This window comes from Sus scrofa, chromosome 15, assembly GCF_054392235.1.
Source record: "Sus scrofa isolate SSC_HxYL_T2T_F1_AM1 chromosome 15, Sscrofa_HxYL_maternal_Yorkshire_Landrace_v2.0, whole genome shotgun sequence".
Lineage (NCBI taxonomy): Eukaryota > Metazoa > Chordata > Mammalia > Artiodactyla > Suidae > Sus > Sus scrofa.
This window is the reverse complement of record NC_139397.1, coordinates 47,468,287-47,485,614: the sequence shown is the minus strand read 5'-3', so window position 1 is coordinate 47,485,614 and position 17,328 is coordinate 47,468,287. Positions and strand designations below refer to the sequence as shown.

Here is a 17,328-nt window from a genome sequence, read left to right as displayed (position 1 = left end):
CTTGGGAGACGTGTGCGCTGACCCATGGTCAGAGCCCTGAGGCGACTAACAGCTCACACACTAGGCACACGGCAGACCAGACACCCAGGGATGCTCTGCAGGATGTTAGGAGCCACGAGAAAGCACTGCTGGAAGCTGCTGACAAGTTAAAGTGCTAGCTTCTTTATGTGACAGTTCACAGTATCTCCAAACGCTCTCTGCACACAAGTTCTCTGTGAGAGGGAACTCTTCAGGAGCTGACCAACAAGTTTGTACTTTGAGAAGGAAGAGTGTCGCATTTTAATGGAAAGATAGGAATTGAGTGACATTGAAAGCCTTACCACACAGCTGGGAAGTAAAACCCGGTGAAGTGACAGATGGACAGCACGTGACAGCAAGACTTTTCTAAATATGTTATCAATATTGCAATGGAAATGGAAATCTCAATTGGCACCATTTTAATTTTTTTTTTACTTATTTAAGGTATAAGAAAACGTGGTAGTTGTCAGTTGAGTTTTTTGAGGTATTGATGAAGATCACACAAGCTTTGTGTGTCAAAGTTTAAGTGAAAGGCATAGCCAAGGACTTCTGTTTTATTTGATCACTTAAAACACCGAGAAACTATACTTCTTTAATCAGGGCAAACGGTATGGAGCTTTAGTCTTACTTTACATACTTCTCTTTCTGTTAAATTCATTCACCTCATGACACCACTCAAAATAAAAACTGGCAGGTGTGTGCGTCTCTAGAGAGTTTCTTGGCACCAACTTCAGATTCAAAGGGTTCTTTTACACATACATTGTACCATCTCTGGAATCTACATGTTATCTCCCAAACCAGCCACTAGGGGTGCCACCCTGGCTAGGACCATCAGGACGCCCCCTGAACATAACTGCCCTTTTGTGTCTTACAGGACAAAAGGCAACTCAGAATGCTGTATTTTTAAATAAAAACACTTTATTTATGAAATAAGATAGCAGCTAACAGTTTAAGAAAGCCTGGGGAGATGTTACTTTCACATGGGGTACATCTGCACCTTGGACAGTATTTGGTTAAGTCATAAAATTAGCATCTTTAGTCACCTGTAAAGTGCTGAGAAACTTCTCTCAGATAAATGCCTGCATTAGTTCTCCTGACCTTCCAGTAAGTTGAACATGGATACGTGATACACGTGCAGCACAAAGAACTCATGGATAAATATGGGCTACTCACACATGACGACCGCAGAGGCAAACCCGCGCATCTGCAGAAGAGGTGCAAAGTGCCAGGTCATGCCACCAAGGGCCACCTTGCTCATGGCTGCCACCAGCAAGGCACCCACCGTGACGGCACTGTGTGTGTCCTTCAGAGCCAGAAGCATTCCTGGTCAACAGGTGCAAAAACAGCAGAAAGGACCAACAAAGACACCTCCATGGGTCTCAAGACACTAAAATACACCTGTCTCTAAGGTGACATTAATGCTGTTTAACGTGGGAATGGACAGGTATTTTGGCATTGACACTTGAGTCTAAGTGTTGATAGGAATTGAGCATTTTGGTTCAAAGCAAACATTATTTGTGAAATGTTACAGACAATATATTGACTAAAACTCTGTTAATTCTTTTAATAGAAAAATGCAATATAAAAATACTACTTTGTTAAAAATATACAATACACGCATTATACCACTTTGGAAAACCCAGCTCACCTCAGAAAGCAAGTAACACCACCTGGATTGGTATATATGTGACCCGGCTTTCTTCATTGTTATAAATTCTATCCTGGAGTTAAAAGATAGACAATATAAATAAAAGTTGTGAATCTGAATCAAGTATAATTACTTGAGAACTGTTAATAACCTGTCCACTACTGAACATGCCGTTGCCAGAGTTCTGGGTTTGGAGGCTCCAGGTAACAGGACAGGAGAGGTCCAGATGCCGTGTCTATTAAGGACCACAAGGCCAGAGGGGCACCATTCTGGGGACTTCCGCTCACTCATCGAGGTATCCACTCCCCCCTCTGCCGCCGCCCCCGCCACAGGCGTCCATATTCAGCTCTGCAGAGTGGGGAGGAGGACAGGGCTGGCAGGATATGCCCCCTTGATGATATTGCACATTTCTGCCCCACAGATGATTGGTCATTGACCCCAACCAGTATAGACACCTGGGGTGGCCAAAAGGCCGTCCCCGACCACTGCTCTGGGCTCACACGTTCAGCAGGGGGATCTGCCAGACCATGACAGTGGAGGTCATCTCCTCCGGCCGCTGCTGCCTGGCCTTCCTGCTCATCCGCCGGTGGCCCTGGCCCCCACAGGCCACCAACACGGAGCTGGCCTTCGCCCTCCTGGCCCGCCGCCCACGGCTGGGTGCAATGCTCGTGTGCCGTAGGAGGTCCTGGACGAAGCTCTCCTCTGGCCGGGGCTCGAGAGGGCCGGAGCCCAGGGACCCAGAAGAGGAGGAGGAGTCGCTGGCGTGGGGCCCGGGGCCTGGCGAAGCCCCCAGCCACACAGCGTCCGGGCTGCTCTGGCTCGGGCAGGGGGCTGCATCCCTCTGGTCTTCATCCTGAGGGTCGGCATCAGGGGGCGGGGTGTCCCTGGGCTTGTCCTTGTCTGCCTTGGGGGCGGCGGCAGCCACGACCAGGAACTTGACGGGCCCGCTGTGTGCGTGGTAGGAGACCAGGCCTCGTCCTGAAAGGGGACAGGGCTCAGTGGGGTGTGCACGTCAGGCAGGACCAGAGAGGAGCCCAACACTCCATCCACAACCCTAGAACCCACACAAGACAGTGCCAAGAACAGCTTCCAGATCCTGCTCCTTCGCAGTTTTAGTTCATTCCAAGAACAATCTCAAAACCATGCTTAGTAACACAACCCCTGGCTTTTCATCAGCAGCACCCAGTTCTGACACTCGCATCATCCTTTTAAAGTGAGAAAAAGGCCATTCTCCTGTTCTCTGCATAAAGGCCTTCTCACCTGCTCTAAGATAATATACTTAGGAAAATCCTTCCTACATCTTGATTTAAAGGAATGAAATGCCTGGGAGTTCCCATTGTGGCTCAGTGGGTTAGGAACCCAACTAATATCCATGAGGATGTGGGTTCAGTCCCTGGCCTTGATCAGTGGGTTAAGGATCTGGTGTTGCCATGAGCTGTGGTGTAGGTTGTGGATGTGGCTCAGATCCCACATCGCTATGGCTGTGGTATAGGCCGGCAGCTGTAGTTCTGATTCAACTCCTAGCCTGGAAACCCATATGCCACAGGTGCAGCTCTAAAAGGCAAAAAGTAAAAAATAAATAGGAGTTCCTCTTGTGGCGCGGCGGAAATGAATCCTACTAGGAACCATGAGGTTGGGTTCCATCCCTGACCTCGATCAGTGGGTTAAGGATCCAGCGTTGCCATGACCTGCGGTGTAAGTCACAGACATGGCTCAGATCTGGCATTGCTGTGGCTCTGGCGTAGGCCCGCAGCAACAGCTCCAATTAGACCCTTAGCCTGGGAACCTCCATATGCCGTGGGTGCGGCCCTAAAAAAACAAAAAATAAAAAATAAATTAAAAAAATAAATGAAATGCCTGAAAGATGTCAATTTGAGGAATAAGATGCCTACAACTCCAGTAGCTTCCTGCCATTCTTTATTACCAAAAGGTTCTGTGGTTTAGAATAAGTTAGTCCTATGGTATTAATTAAAATGAAGACTTTTCAGTTTACAGGTGATTGAACTGAATCTTAAAATCATCATCAGAAACTCCCTAGAGGTCTTTTTATGAAAAGCAGAGCCCAGGACACCCTAACTCCAAATGTCAGTGGGAGTGGATGTCCATTCTTTAAGCACCTCGCAGGTGATATAACAAGTAAGGGGAGTTTACATCCTTTCCACCAACAACATAAGGCGGGACATGCCCCAGGGGCCCCCCTCCCACCTCCCGGGCTGAGGCACACTCCTCAGCAAGCAGAAGGGCAAGTCAAGAACCCTCCCAGCGGGTGCTGGGGGCACATGGAGGGTGAGGACGCCCAGACGCGGGGATGGAGGTGACCACCTGGTGAGCCTGAGCCTGTGCTTCCTACACTCCGGGGACCCCAAGCCCGACAGACGTCCAAAGGGACCTGTGTGCGACCGAGCCCTGCATGTGACACACAACTGGAAACAGCTAAATACCCACCACACCTCACATGGGCAACAAAGCCACACCACACAGCGGTGAACTGTGTGAGCCACAGTCACATGACCAAGGATGCACCTTGGAAATAACATTGAAACAAAGCACTGCAGAGGAACATGATGAAAAATGGTCTTTTAAGGTACAAATCGCCAGAACTAGAGAGAATAAAATCAGCGGTCCGGTAATGTGAGATGAGCCTTGGCAGGAGAAAGGTTATGTCTGGCTGGGGTGGAGGGGTGCCCACTCTGCCTTTTTATCACTGAAAATGATGTATTCATCACATGTAGCTGCTGCGGGTATAAGAGGTAGACCATAGGAGAACAGAAGTTACGAAATGAATAAACAAAATTGGAATTCCACAATCCTAGCAGGCGGAAGATGACAAAACATGGGTTTATCGCAACCACCAAGCTGCCTGCAGGAGACCCTTAAGGCCTCATGACAGCAGGAAGGCGTGTCTGCAGTCACAGTGAATATTCCAGTGCTGACAGAAGGAAGAGACTTAGAAAAAAGGTCTTTATCAACATCTGGGTGAGTTTCCTACAAATATTTTTCTCTGAGTTATTACACAATCAACATAAAATTTAAGACCTTGGTTTTACTTAACTTGCAGTATTAAGATTTTCCTGTATCATTCAAAGCTCTCTGCAACCATCATTTCCACTGGCTATGTTACATTCTAAAGCAGCTGCACCACCATTGCTTAAATATCTCCCCTACCCCTAATGTTGGACCTTCAACTTGTTTCCTGTTCTTCTGGCATTATGCTTTGTTCATAGATTTGGCAGCTTCTCAACAGATGCCTGAACTGGAAACCCTGACTCCTGACACATGAGAGTTTCAAGACTCATGGTCCTTAATGCCAAACTGCTTTCCAAAAAAGCTGTGCCCACTTGAACTCCTCCCAAATGTGCTAAGAAGCACAGCTGAGCTTTCTCTGATACTGGGCTTCCTTCTGTGCAAAACCTAAAAAGCATCCTTTTTTTTTTTTTTTTTTTTTTTTAGCAAAACTGTGTATCGTGATAGAAACTAACAGGTGGCCAAAAATTATCATGAAAACACATTTTAGGGACAAGACTCTGCCTAGGCCATGATGTGAAAAAGAGGAAAACAAAAGTACGAATTGAACAAATTAACAGACACAAACTTCATAGCACAGAGGGGGCAGGGAAGAAACAACCCAAATAATTTACACTGTCTAACAACTCCTGGGATGACTTGGCTGGACACAGACCCACATGCTTAAAGAGTGTACAGGACAGAGGCTGGGGAGGTGTGGGCACATGGGTGGTGTACTCACCGGTCACCTTGGGGATGCCCTGCAGACGAGGAACGGGCAGGGCCACCACAACGCCCAGGCTGGTGCCCACCATCAGCAAGCCATGGCAGACGAGTAGGCTGGTCACTGACAGCCGCTGGTGCCCTGGATGGAGAGATAGGAGAGGCTTGCACCCCTTGGCCTGGCCTCTGCAGAGCACAGGCTGGAGCAGGGCTCCGGAACCGCCCACCTCACCAGAGCACTACCAGACTGGCAGATGTCACCGGGGCCCTGGGCATACTGGGGAGAGACGGGGGCATCCTGGCTGTACTCCTGCCAGATGGGCAGCTATGAACCTGGGACACTGCTAAGCACTGCTGGGCAGCACTTCCAGGGCCAAGCAAAACCCCAAACCATTCAAGAAACTATCCATTTCCTGCCAGGGCCACACACACACCCCTCACACGGCAGCCCTGCCAGCAGAGCCCACCTGGACAGGTACAAGGAGACTAGGATGGCTCCCCTCGCAGCCCGTGCTCAGCAACACAGCCCATGCAGGAGCAGGGAGGGGACTGCGCCAGGAACGGGAAGGGACCTCATCATTCAGGCTCTGGGAAACACTGATAGAAAACACTAGAGCCCAAGGGCCTCCAGAGCTCTGGGCTATTTGCTCTGCTTTATTTTCCAGCCAAGGCTCTAGGGCCCAGAGAGGCTGACCAGGCTGACAAGGGGAGGAAGTAGGAGTGAAAGAAAGAGCAGAGCTTCACCCCAGGTGCACATCTCTGGTGACTGTCAGGAGTGATCCGGGCTGTACAGAATCTCGCTGCAGCTCCGACACCACCCACAGCAGCGTGGCCCCCCAAAAGGAGCTGTAGACCACTCCTGGTGTCTCTGCTCAGTGCTGAACTCAAGAGCAGAGGGGAGCGATTCAGTCCCCTCCTGAGAAGGAGCAAAGAACACTTAACAACAACTGGATTCTTCTGTTCCCTAGAAATGGGTCATTTCCAGTATCTCTGCATAGGACCGGAATTTCATCTTAGATAAAAAGCATGAGAAGAAATGCTTTCATGCCAAAGCCAAAGGCTGGCTAGCATGTCCACAAAAGTCATTCTATGATTAGGTAATGGAAAAAAAAAAAAAAAAAAACCCAAACCAAAACAACAGCTACAAAAACTAAAGACCTAGTTTTATTTCTAAATATGAAATATTTCTCTTAAAAAGCTAATGTTCTAAGTTCCCAGGAATTCTGAACATGTGCCCGTGGGAGCAGCTGGCTGTAGAGACACCTCGGAGCTGTGTGTCAGTCTCCACGTGCTCCAGGAGCTGTCATTTCCAAAAGCCAGTGAGACATGCAGAGGTGGTTTAGATACACGGCGCTGGGCATGGTTCTCAGCCTTGTTATCCAGAGGCGGGTGGTCCTGTCCTGGGCAGCCCTTTGGAGGTGAGCCCAGGGGCGAGGCCACGTCCCCGTAACACAGGTGCGGCTTCCAGAGCATCAGTGCTCACTCAAGGCCAAGTGTTCTAACACTTCCACGTGACTGCTCATATACAGAGAGCAAGTCTGCAAATCTGACCCCCCCCCCCCGCCCGCCCCGGGTAAAGCTTTGGTGGAAGAGATGGAAGCAGCTGGGGGAGGTGACAGTGGGACCTGGCTCGCTGCTCCGTGTGCTGTGTCATTTCACTGCTGCACAGGGTGGTGGACGTCTTTGCATTTGAATACCATAATTTTCAACGTTGACGGAAACGGGCCACAGCAGACCTGACCCGAGTGGTCAACGTCATGACAGTGGGGTGGACGGAGGACACAGATGTGATCTTCCTCTTGCAGCCACTTTAGAAGCCACCGTCCTGGAAGGAACTTAGAAACTGGGCAGTGGGACGATCCTGTGGTCCTAATGTGACTACATGTCCTCTTTAATACACAAAAGTACTGGGAACAGTACTAACAAGCAGACTCTCTCCACATGGTCTCAGGGCTGGATTGAGAGGTTGGCTGTGGGTGTTTCTACAACGTGATTCCACCCACACTCTCATTTAGGTTCCAAGTCCTGCACATAAGTGAAAACTGCACCAGTAAATTGTTTTGTGATTTATTCAATCATCCTGAAATATTTTGGTTTGGGAAACTGTGAGTTTCATTTAATTCTTCTTCAAAAAAGGAATTTATGAGTTAGATTTTCTTTCACAGAGAATCTGTAATTTTAAAAATATTGTTAGGGCTATTAAAGAAGCATTTAAAATACTTTCAATTTACCACTTGGCTTTAAAGAAAACTAAAAAGGGGAAAATGGGAAATTTTTTTTTTGCTAATGTCTCTTCTGCTGGTACTTCCTCTTGGAAATGTTGATGTGCTTGGTGGTATCACATATTTCTCTGAGGTTCTTCGTTTTTCTTCATCTTTTTTACCTTTGGTTTTTGGCTTCAAGTTCAGTAGTTCTTTTTTTTTTTTTTTTTTTTTTTTTTTTTTTGTCTTTTTAAGGCTGCAGTTGCAGCATATGGAGGTTCCCAGGCTAGGGGTAGAATCAGAGTTGCAGCTGCTGGCCTATGCCACAGCCACAGCCACAGCCACAGGATCCAAGCCGAGTCTGCGACCTACACCACAGCTCACGGCAACGCCGAATCCTTAATCCACTGAGCAAGGCCAGGGATCAAACAGGTGTCCTCATGGATACTGGTCGGGTTTGTTTCCGCTGAGCCACAACGGGAACTCCAAGGTTACATTTTTATATCGCACACAGAGCCTCGTAAAATATGTGAAGTATTTCCAACCACTAACACAAACATTAAACAGGTTTTACTTTCAAATTATGAAGGATAAAACTTTACCACTTTTTTTCACTCAGAAATTCGTTTTGAAAAGTAATCTCAGCCTCTTCAGGAATTTTTCCACTTCTTTGCCTGTAAATAGCATATTAGGAACATCTGACTTTTCGCCCTGCTGCAGCTTTTACATCTGTGTTACGTTACATGTGGTAAAAATCTGAGAAACTTTCTCTGGTCTTTGTAAAGAAGTTCCTCTCTTCAGAAGTGGATCTTTCCAAAGAGAAAGCACAAAACAGTTCAAAGGCAGAGAAAGGGGCCCTGTGTGGTGTTGGGATGGGGGAAGTCATGGTCGGGGGGCGGGGAGGGGGAAGGTTATGAAACACTTCAAAAATGGGGAAAACTCTCTCCACATGGGAAAGACCAAGAGGAATACTCTGGGTGGTGGGAGGAGCCCCTGAAGGACCCCCAAACTTCCACTAAACCATAGCACAGGTGGAGGAAGTTGGAAAACCGCAATAGCCGTTCTTCTTTGCAACTGGTTGGAGAGCATTCAGAATTGACTAAGAGCCCAAGCTCCGCAGGTGTGGTTTGTTCCATTTCCAAAGTAGCCTAGGGCTCACCTCTAATTTCACACGTGAAAGTTTAACTGACTAGTACTTCGAAAGGTGGTGATTTTCCCATTCAGGAGGATCATAACTAATCAAGAGCCCTGTCCAAGCTGCTGAATCCCCTTATGAAGTGGTTGATGGTATTTAGAAAAATTACACTGAGGTTTTTTTGTTTGTTTGTTTTTTTAAGTAGAAAAACTTGGCGCCTTCCTTTGGTTACGTCACCCCTGGAAGGCAATGCAGTCACTGGAGGGACGTGAAACGGCTCATCTGTCAGGAGGTCTCAGCACTTTTCCATAAAAACATCCTGCCTCAACTGTCCTGGGCAAGGAGGGAAACAGGGCTTCCTGACACAGTTCCTACTGACTCGTGACCGGGGCCGGGGTGCGGGAAACTCCTCTGCCCCATGTCCAGCACCCTCCTTGTGGCTGAAGTTGACCAACTGCATGTGTGCTGATCCATGGTGTCCCTACCACTGCGTGGCTGTCACATCTGATGTGGTTCAGGGCAAAGAGCTGAGCAGATGGGCTTGGAACTGGTCTCCAAACAGAAGAGAAGGAACCGAGGTCACACAGTCAGAGGCCCCCGGGAGGCAGAGCAAGACCCCAGGGGACTGAACAGATTTCATCAATTTCACTGCAGAAAAAGACGTGAGTTACAGGATAATAATTTTTTTTAACTTTGTTTTTCTGGCTTGAGAAGTCTTCCTCTCTAGAACATCCTGGAATTTTACATTCCAGTGAGAGCAATAAAGGACACTTTTACATATTGCTGGTACGTGCACGTAACAAAATCCACTTGGTAAGTGCAGGAACACAGGTCTGAAAGGAGGCTCTACGTCTGCGTGTCCAGGATGGCAGTAGCCCCACGACCTGGACTCCCTGCTCTCGTCTCAGGTGTCTGAGCGTAAGACAGACCCCTGGGACACTGGCCTGAGGGGCAGACGCTTCTAAGGAGGAGGAAGGGTGCCTGTCCCCAGATAAGAAAACACATCAGAAACCAGACCATCGAGGGATGGACCAAGAGCAACTGGGAGGGAGGATCCCACACGGGGTTGGGGGCAAACTTCCCCTTCTCCAGCAGGGCCCAGGAGGGTGCGCCCAACCAGTGGGTTCCGGAAGGGACCTGGGGGAGGAGCGAGGGGCGGCCAGGCAGGGGCACCAACACCACCTCCTCCCACGGGTGTGGATGGACCTCTGAGCACAGGCCTCCCTGGAGAAAGGGCTGTGCTTGGGCATCTACAAATCTGGACAAGTTTCATCCCAACAACTACAACCCAGCTTCAAACACATTCCCTCAGCCTGTGCTGGTCCCACAGCAAAGTGCTGGAAGTTGTGAACCACTGTCTTTTCCTAAATAGGTGAGGCTCCATTTCCTCACTGAACAAAGATACCTGGTTGTTTTAAACTGCTTTGTGCAGAGCCAGCTCGAGGGGTTAAATCCTTCTGCTTGCATGCACACTCACGCATCAGCTCCTAGTCTGTCCTCGGCCTTAGCAGCACCTGGAACCAGCAGGCAGCTCCCTGGCCTCCCCCTCCCATCCCTCCTCCCCCTCCACCCCCTCCCCCTCCCATCCCTCTCCAGCATGTCTGATATGCTCTTCTCACCAACCCTTCCCTCCTGAACCCTGTCCCTCATCACTCCCCAAAGGACAAACTCCCAAACTGCATCCCCCTGACCTCTGGCCCACCTGCCAGACCCTGAGCTCCAGCTTCCTGCTGGGTCTGTGCTCAGCAGCACCAGATGGATGCACCATTTCCCTCAACCCCCTCTGTGTCTCGGTCTGTTCCCGATTTTGCGCTCTTCCGAAGATCCCAGTGCACCCCCACCACCTCTCAGGCACACTCAGCACTGCAGCCCACTTCCTCAGTGCCTGCACTCTCCCTGCCGCCTCCAGCCAGGCCTGGACCACACCAGACTCCCCTGCCCCACCCCCGACACAGACACTCTTCCCAGGACTCAGCCTGGAGCCACACGCCTGCTCAAACCACCACCGACTTCCTTCAGCCCGGCCACCTGTGCTCATGCGCACTCTCCACGGGCTGACACGTGCCAGCTAATATGTACACATGCCATACACAGGCTTACATGCCAGCCGTAGGCCAACACACATCGGCTACATGCATATACAGAACAAAGGCATGATCATCACAACAGGTACATGCATGTAGGTATTGGCTAGACGCCTCTACATACCAGCCACATGGCTCTGCACTAGCCACACACACACACCCACCAGGTACAGGCTTAGAGACCTAGGTGCATGTTCATACACACCAGGCCATGCATATACACACTAGCTACACACGTGCATACACCTGCAACATGCTTACATACGCTAGCCACATGCTCGTACACACCAAGCCCAAGTGTATCCATATACACACCAGGCACACATGTATGCACACACACACACACATGCTATACACACCAGCTGTACACACACACACACACACACACACACACACACACACACACACACACACGCACACACCTCTCCTGCACCCACCTCTGCTCCTTGGCTGGTTTTACTCCCCTGTTGGGAAACACCCTTCCCACGGAAGTGGTGGGAATTGCTGATGGAATCCAGCGGAGCTGCCCTGTGACCCCCCAGCAAGACTCCTCCTCTCTGCTCTTCAACTTCAGGTTTGTGTCCCCCTGCTTCACCCCCGTGCAAACATCCTCAGGGTCACCGGACACGTCCTGAGCCCTGGCCCTGGGGGAAGCGGGCAGCGGGGAACAGGAGCCCCACCTGGCAGCATGTGGTGGACGGGAGTGGCGATGTTGATGTCCTGGAGATGCTTGAGCGTCTCTGTGTGGAAAAGGCGGAGCGTGGACCCTGAGGTGAAGGCGACCCAGATCCCCACACCGGCGATGGCCATGTGCGAGACCACCATGCCCTCCTCCTGGTGGGCCTCCAGCTGACTCTGTGGAGACCAAGGAGAGAGTTACGGCCGGGCTTCGGGATGCACGGAGCTTCACCCCATGTCCATCAGCTGTGGCAGACCCACCCTTTGCACTGCTCCTTAAACCTCAAGCAGCGCCTGGTCCCGCCCATGTGGTGTCCAGCCAGTGCCATATGTCCCCTGCCTTCATCCATCCCCAGCAAAGGCTCTGTCACCCAGACCCTTGGATGCTGAGCTGTGGGCCCAGACTCATGCAGACTCACCAGTGCCCCTAAACCTGAGCAGGAACAAGGGTGCATGCCCGCCTGCTGCGAAACCTGTGGAGCTCAGGGTCTCCTCGATACTGAGCTGTACCACCCTTGCTTTGTTCCCAGTGGCCACCTGCTGCTTCTGTCTGACCCTCACTGCCCCACTGTCCCTCCAGACAACCCTGCTCCACAGGGACCCAAGAGGCAGAACTATGACAGGCTGGTGCTGGGCAGCTGTACTCACTGCCTCTCAGGGATTGGAGAGGCCGAGCTCACCCATCCCTGTACACCCACCCTCACGGAAAGAGTTCGCCAGGTAAATCTTCATGCTCACCCATGCCGTGCGGCAGTCCCTGAGCTAGACTGAAGGGAGACAGTGAACCACTGATTTCAGTCGGACAGGAGACTCCACGTCCACCAGCATCACAGCTCATTTCAACTGAAGATTGCATGGGGACAGGGGGGCATTCCAGGCCCCTGCACGGGGAAAGGAGGGCGTCCTGGGCCCCTAAACCAGGATGGGTGGGCATCCTGGGCCCCTGCACAGGGGGTGCAGAGCTGGGGATGGGGAGGGGTGCAGGGTCAGCCTGAAGTCAGGAAGCTGGCAGGATTGTCATCCCAGGGGGAAGGGGGCACCACCACATGCCCATCCCAGAGCCGACTGCACCATCCCAGGAGGGAACAGGGAAATCCAGAAAAGACGAGGACCTGCTCTCTGGGGCCCGGCCCTGGCCCTGCAGGGCAGGCAGTACTTGAGCCCTTGGCACCTCCGGTGTATGTGTGTGTGTGTGAACATGTGCATTGGGTTTTCTCAAGTACATGCATGTGATCGGAAATGCTGGGTCACGTAGTGATTCCATGCTTCACTTTTGAGGAAGGGCAGGCTCTCCTTCAAGGGCTACCACGTGTCCCATCCCCCCAGCAAGGCTGCAGCCTTGACCCCACACCCTGTCCTGTGCCTGTTAACATCCTTCTCCTACTTTTGTGGTCCTAGAGGGTGAGGTGGGATCTCACGGTCGTGTGGGTTTGTGTTTTTCTAAGGACTAATGATGCTGCAAATCCCTCCAGGTATGCAAGGGCCAACTGCCTATCTTCTCTGGAGAAACCTCCGTTCAGATCCCTGGTCCCTTTTTTAAGTGGGCTACTCTTATTGTTGAGCTGCAAGTTATATAAACTGTTACATATTCTTGGCAGATTTGTAAATATTTTTTGCCATTCTGTGGGGTGTCTTTACACTTTATTGATAGCTTTCTTTGAAGCACACAAGGTCTTAATTTTTATAAAGATAAATTTATCTGTTTTTCCCCCTTGGTTGCTTCCACTTTAGGCGTCAGATCCGGTCACAAAGATTTACTCTCAGGTTTTCCTGTAGGGTTAGTTTTAGCTCTTACACTTAGGTTTAATCCATTTTACACACCCCCTTTTTTTCCCCTGTCAGGGCTGCACCCAAGGCATATGGAGGTTCCCAGGTTAGGGGTCAAATAGGAGCTGCAGGTGCCGGCCTACTCCACAGCCACAGCAAGGCAGGATCCAAGCCGCATCTGCAACCTACACCACGGCTCACAGCAACACTGGATCCTTAACCCCCTGAGCAAGGTCAGGGATCCAACCCACACCCTCACAGAGACAATGTTGGGTTCTGAACCCGCTGAGCCACAATGGGAACTCTCATTTTACCCCACTTGTGTGTGTGGTGTTAGGTAAAGGATCCAGCTTCACCCTCTTGCGTGTGGATGTACAGCTGTTCCAGAGCTGTCTGTTAAAGACGATTCTTTCTCCACAAATCGTTTTGGCACCTTTGTTGACAGTGAATTGACCATGGACAGGTGGCTTTATTTGTGGGCTGGCAATTCTGCCCCATCGGTCTGTCTGCCTGTCCCTGTGCCAGCACCACACTGTCTCCACTACTGCAGCTGCAAAGCAAAATCTGAAATTAGGAAGTGGGAGTCCCTCACTTGTTCTTTTTCAAGACCGTTTTGGCGACTGTGGGTCCCTTGAACTTCCATGTGAATTCTAGGATCTGCTTGTCAAGTTTTGTTTTTTTTTTTTTTTAAAAAAAAGGCCATTGGGACTTGGATGGGGTCATGTTAAATCTTCAGATCAACTTGGGATTTCTGTCATGTTCTTTTCGATGTATTATAAGTGAAGGGGTTTTTCTGGACCTGCCCGCAGCACGGGGAAGTTCCTAGGCCAAAGATAAAACCCACATCACAGTAGCGACAAAGCTGCTCCAGTGACAATGCCAGATCCTTCTTCACCTGCTGCGCCACAGGGAATTCCAAGTTGCTGTTTTTTTTTTAATTTCTTCCTCAGATTGTTTGCTGCTGAAATGTGCAGAAATTAAAGATTTTTGTGTACTGAACTTGTTTATGACTTCTAACATTTTCTGTGGATTTGTTAGGATTTTCCGCATAAAGATCATGTCATCTGCAAACAGAGAGGATTTTACTTCTTCCTTTCAACCCGGATCCCCTTCCCCTCCTTTTTCTTGCGCCCCTGCTCAGGCCAGAACCTCCAGAATGATGAATGAAGTAACGAGTGGGCAACCTCAACATTCCTCATCTCAGTGGGAAGCTTTCCATCTCACCAAGGAGTGTACTCAGCCACCAGCCTGTCCCAGAGGCCCTTTGTGAGGCTGAGGGAGAGGTCACCTTCTGTTCTCAGTTTTCTGAGCACTTTTTATCACCAGAGGGTGATGGGTTTTGTCCAATGCATTTTGTACATCAATTTGGGATGAGCATTTTGTGGGTTTTCCCCTTGGTTCTGTTAATGTGGCGTATCACATTGATGTTGTTGCACTGAGCTGTCCCTGTGTTCCGGAACGAATCCCACTCGGTCATGGTAGCATAACCCTTATGCTGTGGAATTTGGTTTGGTAGCATTCTGCTGAGAATTTTTTGCATCAATATTCGTAAGGATGCTGGTTTGTATCTGTCTGTGATGGGAATATCTTTGCTTGCCTTTGGTATCAGGGTAATGCTAGCATTACAGAAAGAAAAAGTGTCCCCTACTTTTAAATGTTTTAGAAGAATTTGAGACAGATTGGTGTTCATCTTTACACGTTTGGAAGAACTCACCCGTGAAACCTTCTGGTCCTGGGCTTTTCTTGTGGGGAGGTTTTTTTTTTTTTAATATATTTTTTTTATTTTCCCACTGTACAGCAAGGGGGTCAGGTTATCCTTACATGTATACATTACAATTACATTTTTTCCCCCACCCTTTCTTCTGTTGCAACATGAGTATCTAGACACAGTTCTCATGTGGGGAGGTTTTTGATTACTGATCCAATATCCTTTCTCGCTTTGGAGATTCAGATTTCCGGCTTCTTCACAATTCCGTCTCGGCAGTTTGTACCTTTCTACCAACCTGTCCATTTCATCCAGGTCATCTCATCTCATCTGCTAGCATATAACTGTCATGGTTCTCCTTAGTAATCCTGTTTATTTCTCTAAGATTGGTAAAAGTCCCTGCCTTCCTTCTTGATTTTAGTAATTTGAGTCCTTTCTTTTCCTGGTCAGTCTTATCGGATTATTCTTTTTTCTTTTTGTCTTTTTGGGGCCACACCCACGGCATATGGAAGTTCCCAGACTAGGGGTCGAGTTGGAGCTGGAGCGGCCAGCCTACACCACAGCCACAGCAACGCAGGATCCAAGCCTTGTCTGCAACCTACACCGCAGTTCATGGAAATGCCAGATCCTTAACCCACTGAAGTGAGGCCACGGATTGAACCCACATCTTCACAGACACCATGTCAGGTTTTTAACCCGCTGAGTCACAACAGGAACCCCCCAGGGGATATTTCCTGCCTTGTCAGGGGCACTGGACTTCTCGAACATTCCCTCTGTATTCCTGTGAGGACACCCTCTCCCGGGGTTCCCCCTTCCTCTGCTATTTCTAGTCAGATGCCCTCACACTCCCCTTTCTCTTCACACCCTTAATGCCAAACTTCCATGTGCCATGGGTGCAGCCCTGAATAGACCAAAAAAAAAAAGAAAAATGTCACAGCACATTAGAGAAACACTGGTGCTACTTGAGCACAAAGGCACAAAGGCACTGGCTCTGCCAGCTGCTGATCATTCCACAATTACTGCTGACACCTCCTCTGGAAGAAGCCAGGAAGTCATGGTTTACTGGTCCTCAACCTGCTGCTTTTTTTTTTTTGTCTTTTGTCCTTTTCAGGGCTGCACTGGCGGCATATGGAAGTTCCCAGGCTATGGGTCAAATCAGAGCTACAGCTGCCGCCGACACCACAGCCACAGCAATGCCAGATCTGAGCCATGTCTGCGACCTACACCACAGCTCACAGCAACACTGGATCCTTAACCCACTGAGTGAAGCCAGGGGTCGAACCTGCAACCTCACGGTTCCTAGTCAGATTTGTTTCTGCTGCTCCACGACGTGAACTCCTTCAACCCGCTTCCAATTAAGCAGGTTGGGTCCACCCACTCACTGCTCTGTGCTGGGTTAATTCAGTTATGGCCATTAACCCACCTTCCTCTCCCTTCAGCCTGGCAGGTCACTTGCCCCCTAAGTATGAGCCCCCAGAGGGTGGAGCTTGAGCCCTCTAGGAAAGTCTGCCTCGCTGTCCTTGGCCTTCACAACTGGCTGCTTTTGCTCACAGAAGCACCCCCGGCCGCACACCTCCAGGGCCTGCAGCATCCACCTTAAGTTCTCCCAATCCACCCTTCCAATGCAGAGTGGAATTTTCCTGGCGGGGCTCTGGACTAACCTTCCCAGTGCGTCTTCAGTCTCCAATCTCGCCCCCTTTACGCCTCAAAAAACCCTCTGAGAAGACAGATTTCATCACATCTGTTCCATATTTAAATCCTTCTATGGCCCCCACCACACACAGCATGGTGGTGAGCAGATCACACGCAAATCTGCTCCAAGAAACCAAGCCAAGCGCGACTGCCTCCGCGATCGCGGTCACGGTGGCAGGCTGCGCCAGCACAGCCCAGATGGGCCCCCCGTGAGCTGGGAGGTGTCCACGGCCTCCCCTGAGCGCTTAAAGGAACAGAGGCCACAAGACAGTGACCACAGAGGACTCCAAGCTCCTCTGCCGCAGGTAGATGACCCCATGCCCTGCACGCTCAGACTCACCCAGTTTCCAGGCAAAATTCTCCAAGGAACTGCTTTGTCATCGGGCAGGGAGTTCCCATCGTGGCTCAGCAGTAACAAACCTGAGGACACAGGTTCCATCCTTGGCCTCTCTCAGTGGGTCAAGGATCTGGCATTGCCATGAGCTGTGGTGTGTGGTGTAGGTCACAGATGAGGCTCAGATCCTGTGTTGTGTGGCTGTGGTGTAGGCCAGTAGCTATAGCTCTGATTTGACCCCTAGCCTGGGAACTTCCATAGGCCACAAGTGTGGCCTTAAAAAGACCAAAAAAAAAAAAAAAAAAAAAAATTGATACACACAACACTTACTGGGTGGGAA

The 17,328-nt window shown here is 50.0% G+C and overlaps 1 protein-coding gene across 50 annotated transcripts in view; it reads right to left on the bottom strand.

The window, feature by feature from the left end:
• Positions 1-918: 918 nt before the first annotated feature.
• ARHGEF10 (Rho guanine nucleotide exchange factor 10) overlaps positions 919-17,328 on the bottom strand; it is a 96,265-nt gene continuing 79,855 nt past the window's right edge. For all 50 annotated transcript variants that reach the window (XM_084999693.1, XM_084999656.1, XM_084999661.1 and 47 more), the window contains 3 exons: positions 11,493-11,667; positions 5,412-5,534; positions 919-2,644 (listed from right to left, as the gene is read on the bottom strand). In XM_084999693.1, the coding sequence (XP_084855819.1) occupies positions 2,163-2,644; positions 5,412-5,534; positions 11,493-11,667 (780 nt within the window). In that variant the 3' untranslated portion in view covers positions 919-2,162. The remainder of the gene's footprint in view (positions 2,645-5,411; positions 5,535-11,492; positions 11,668-17,328) is intronic.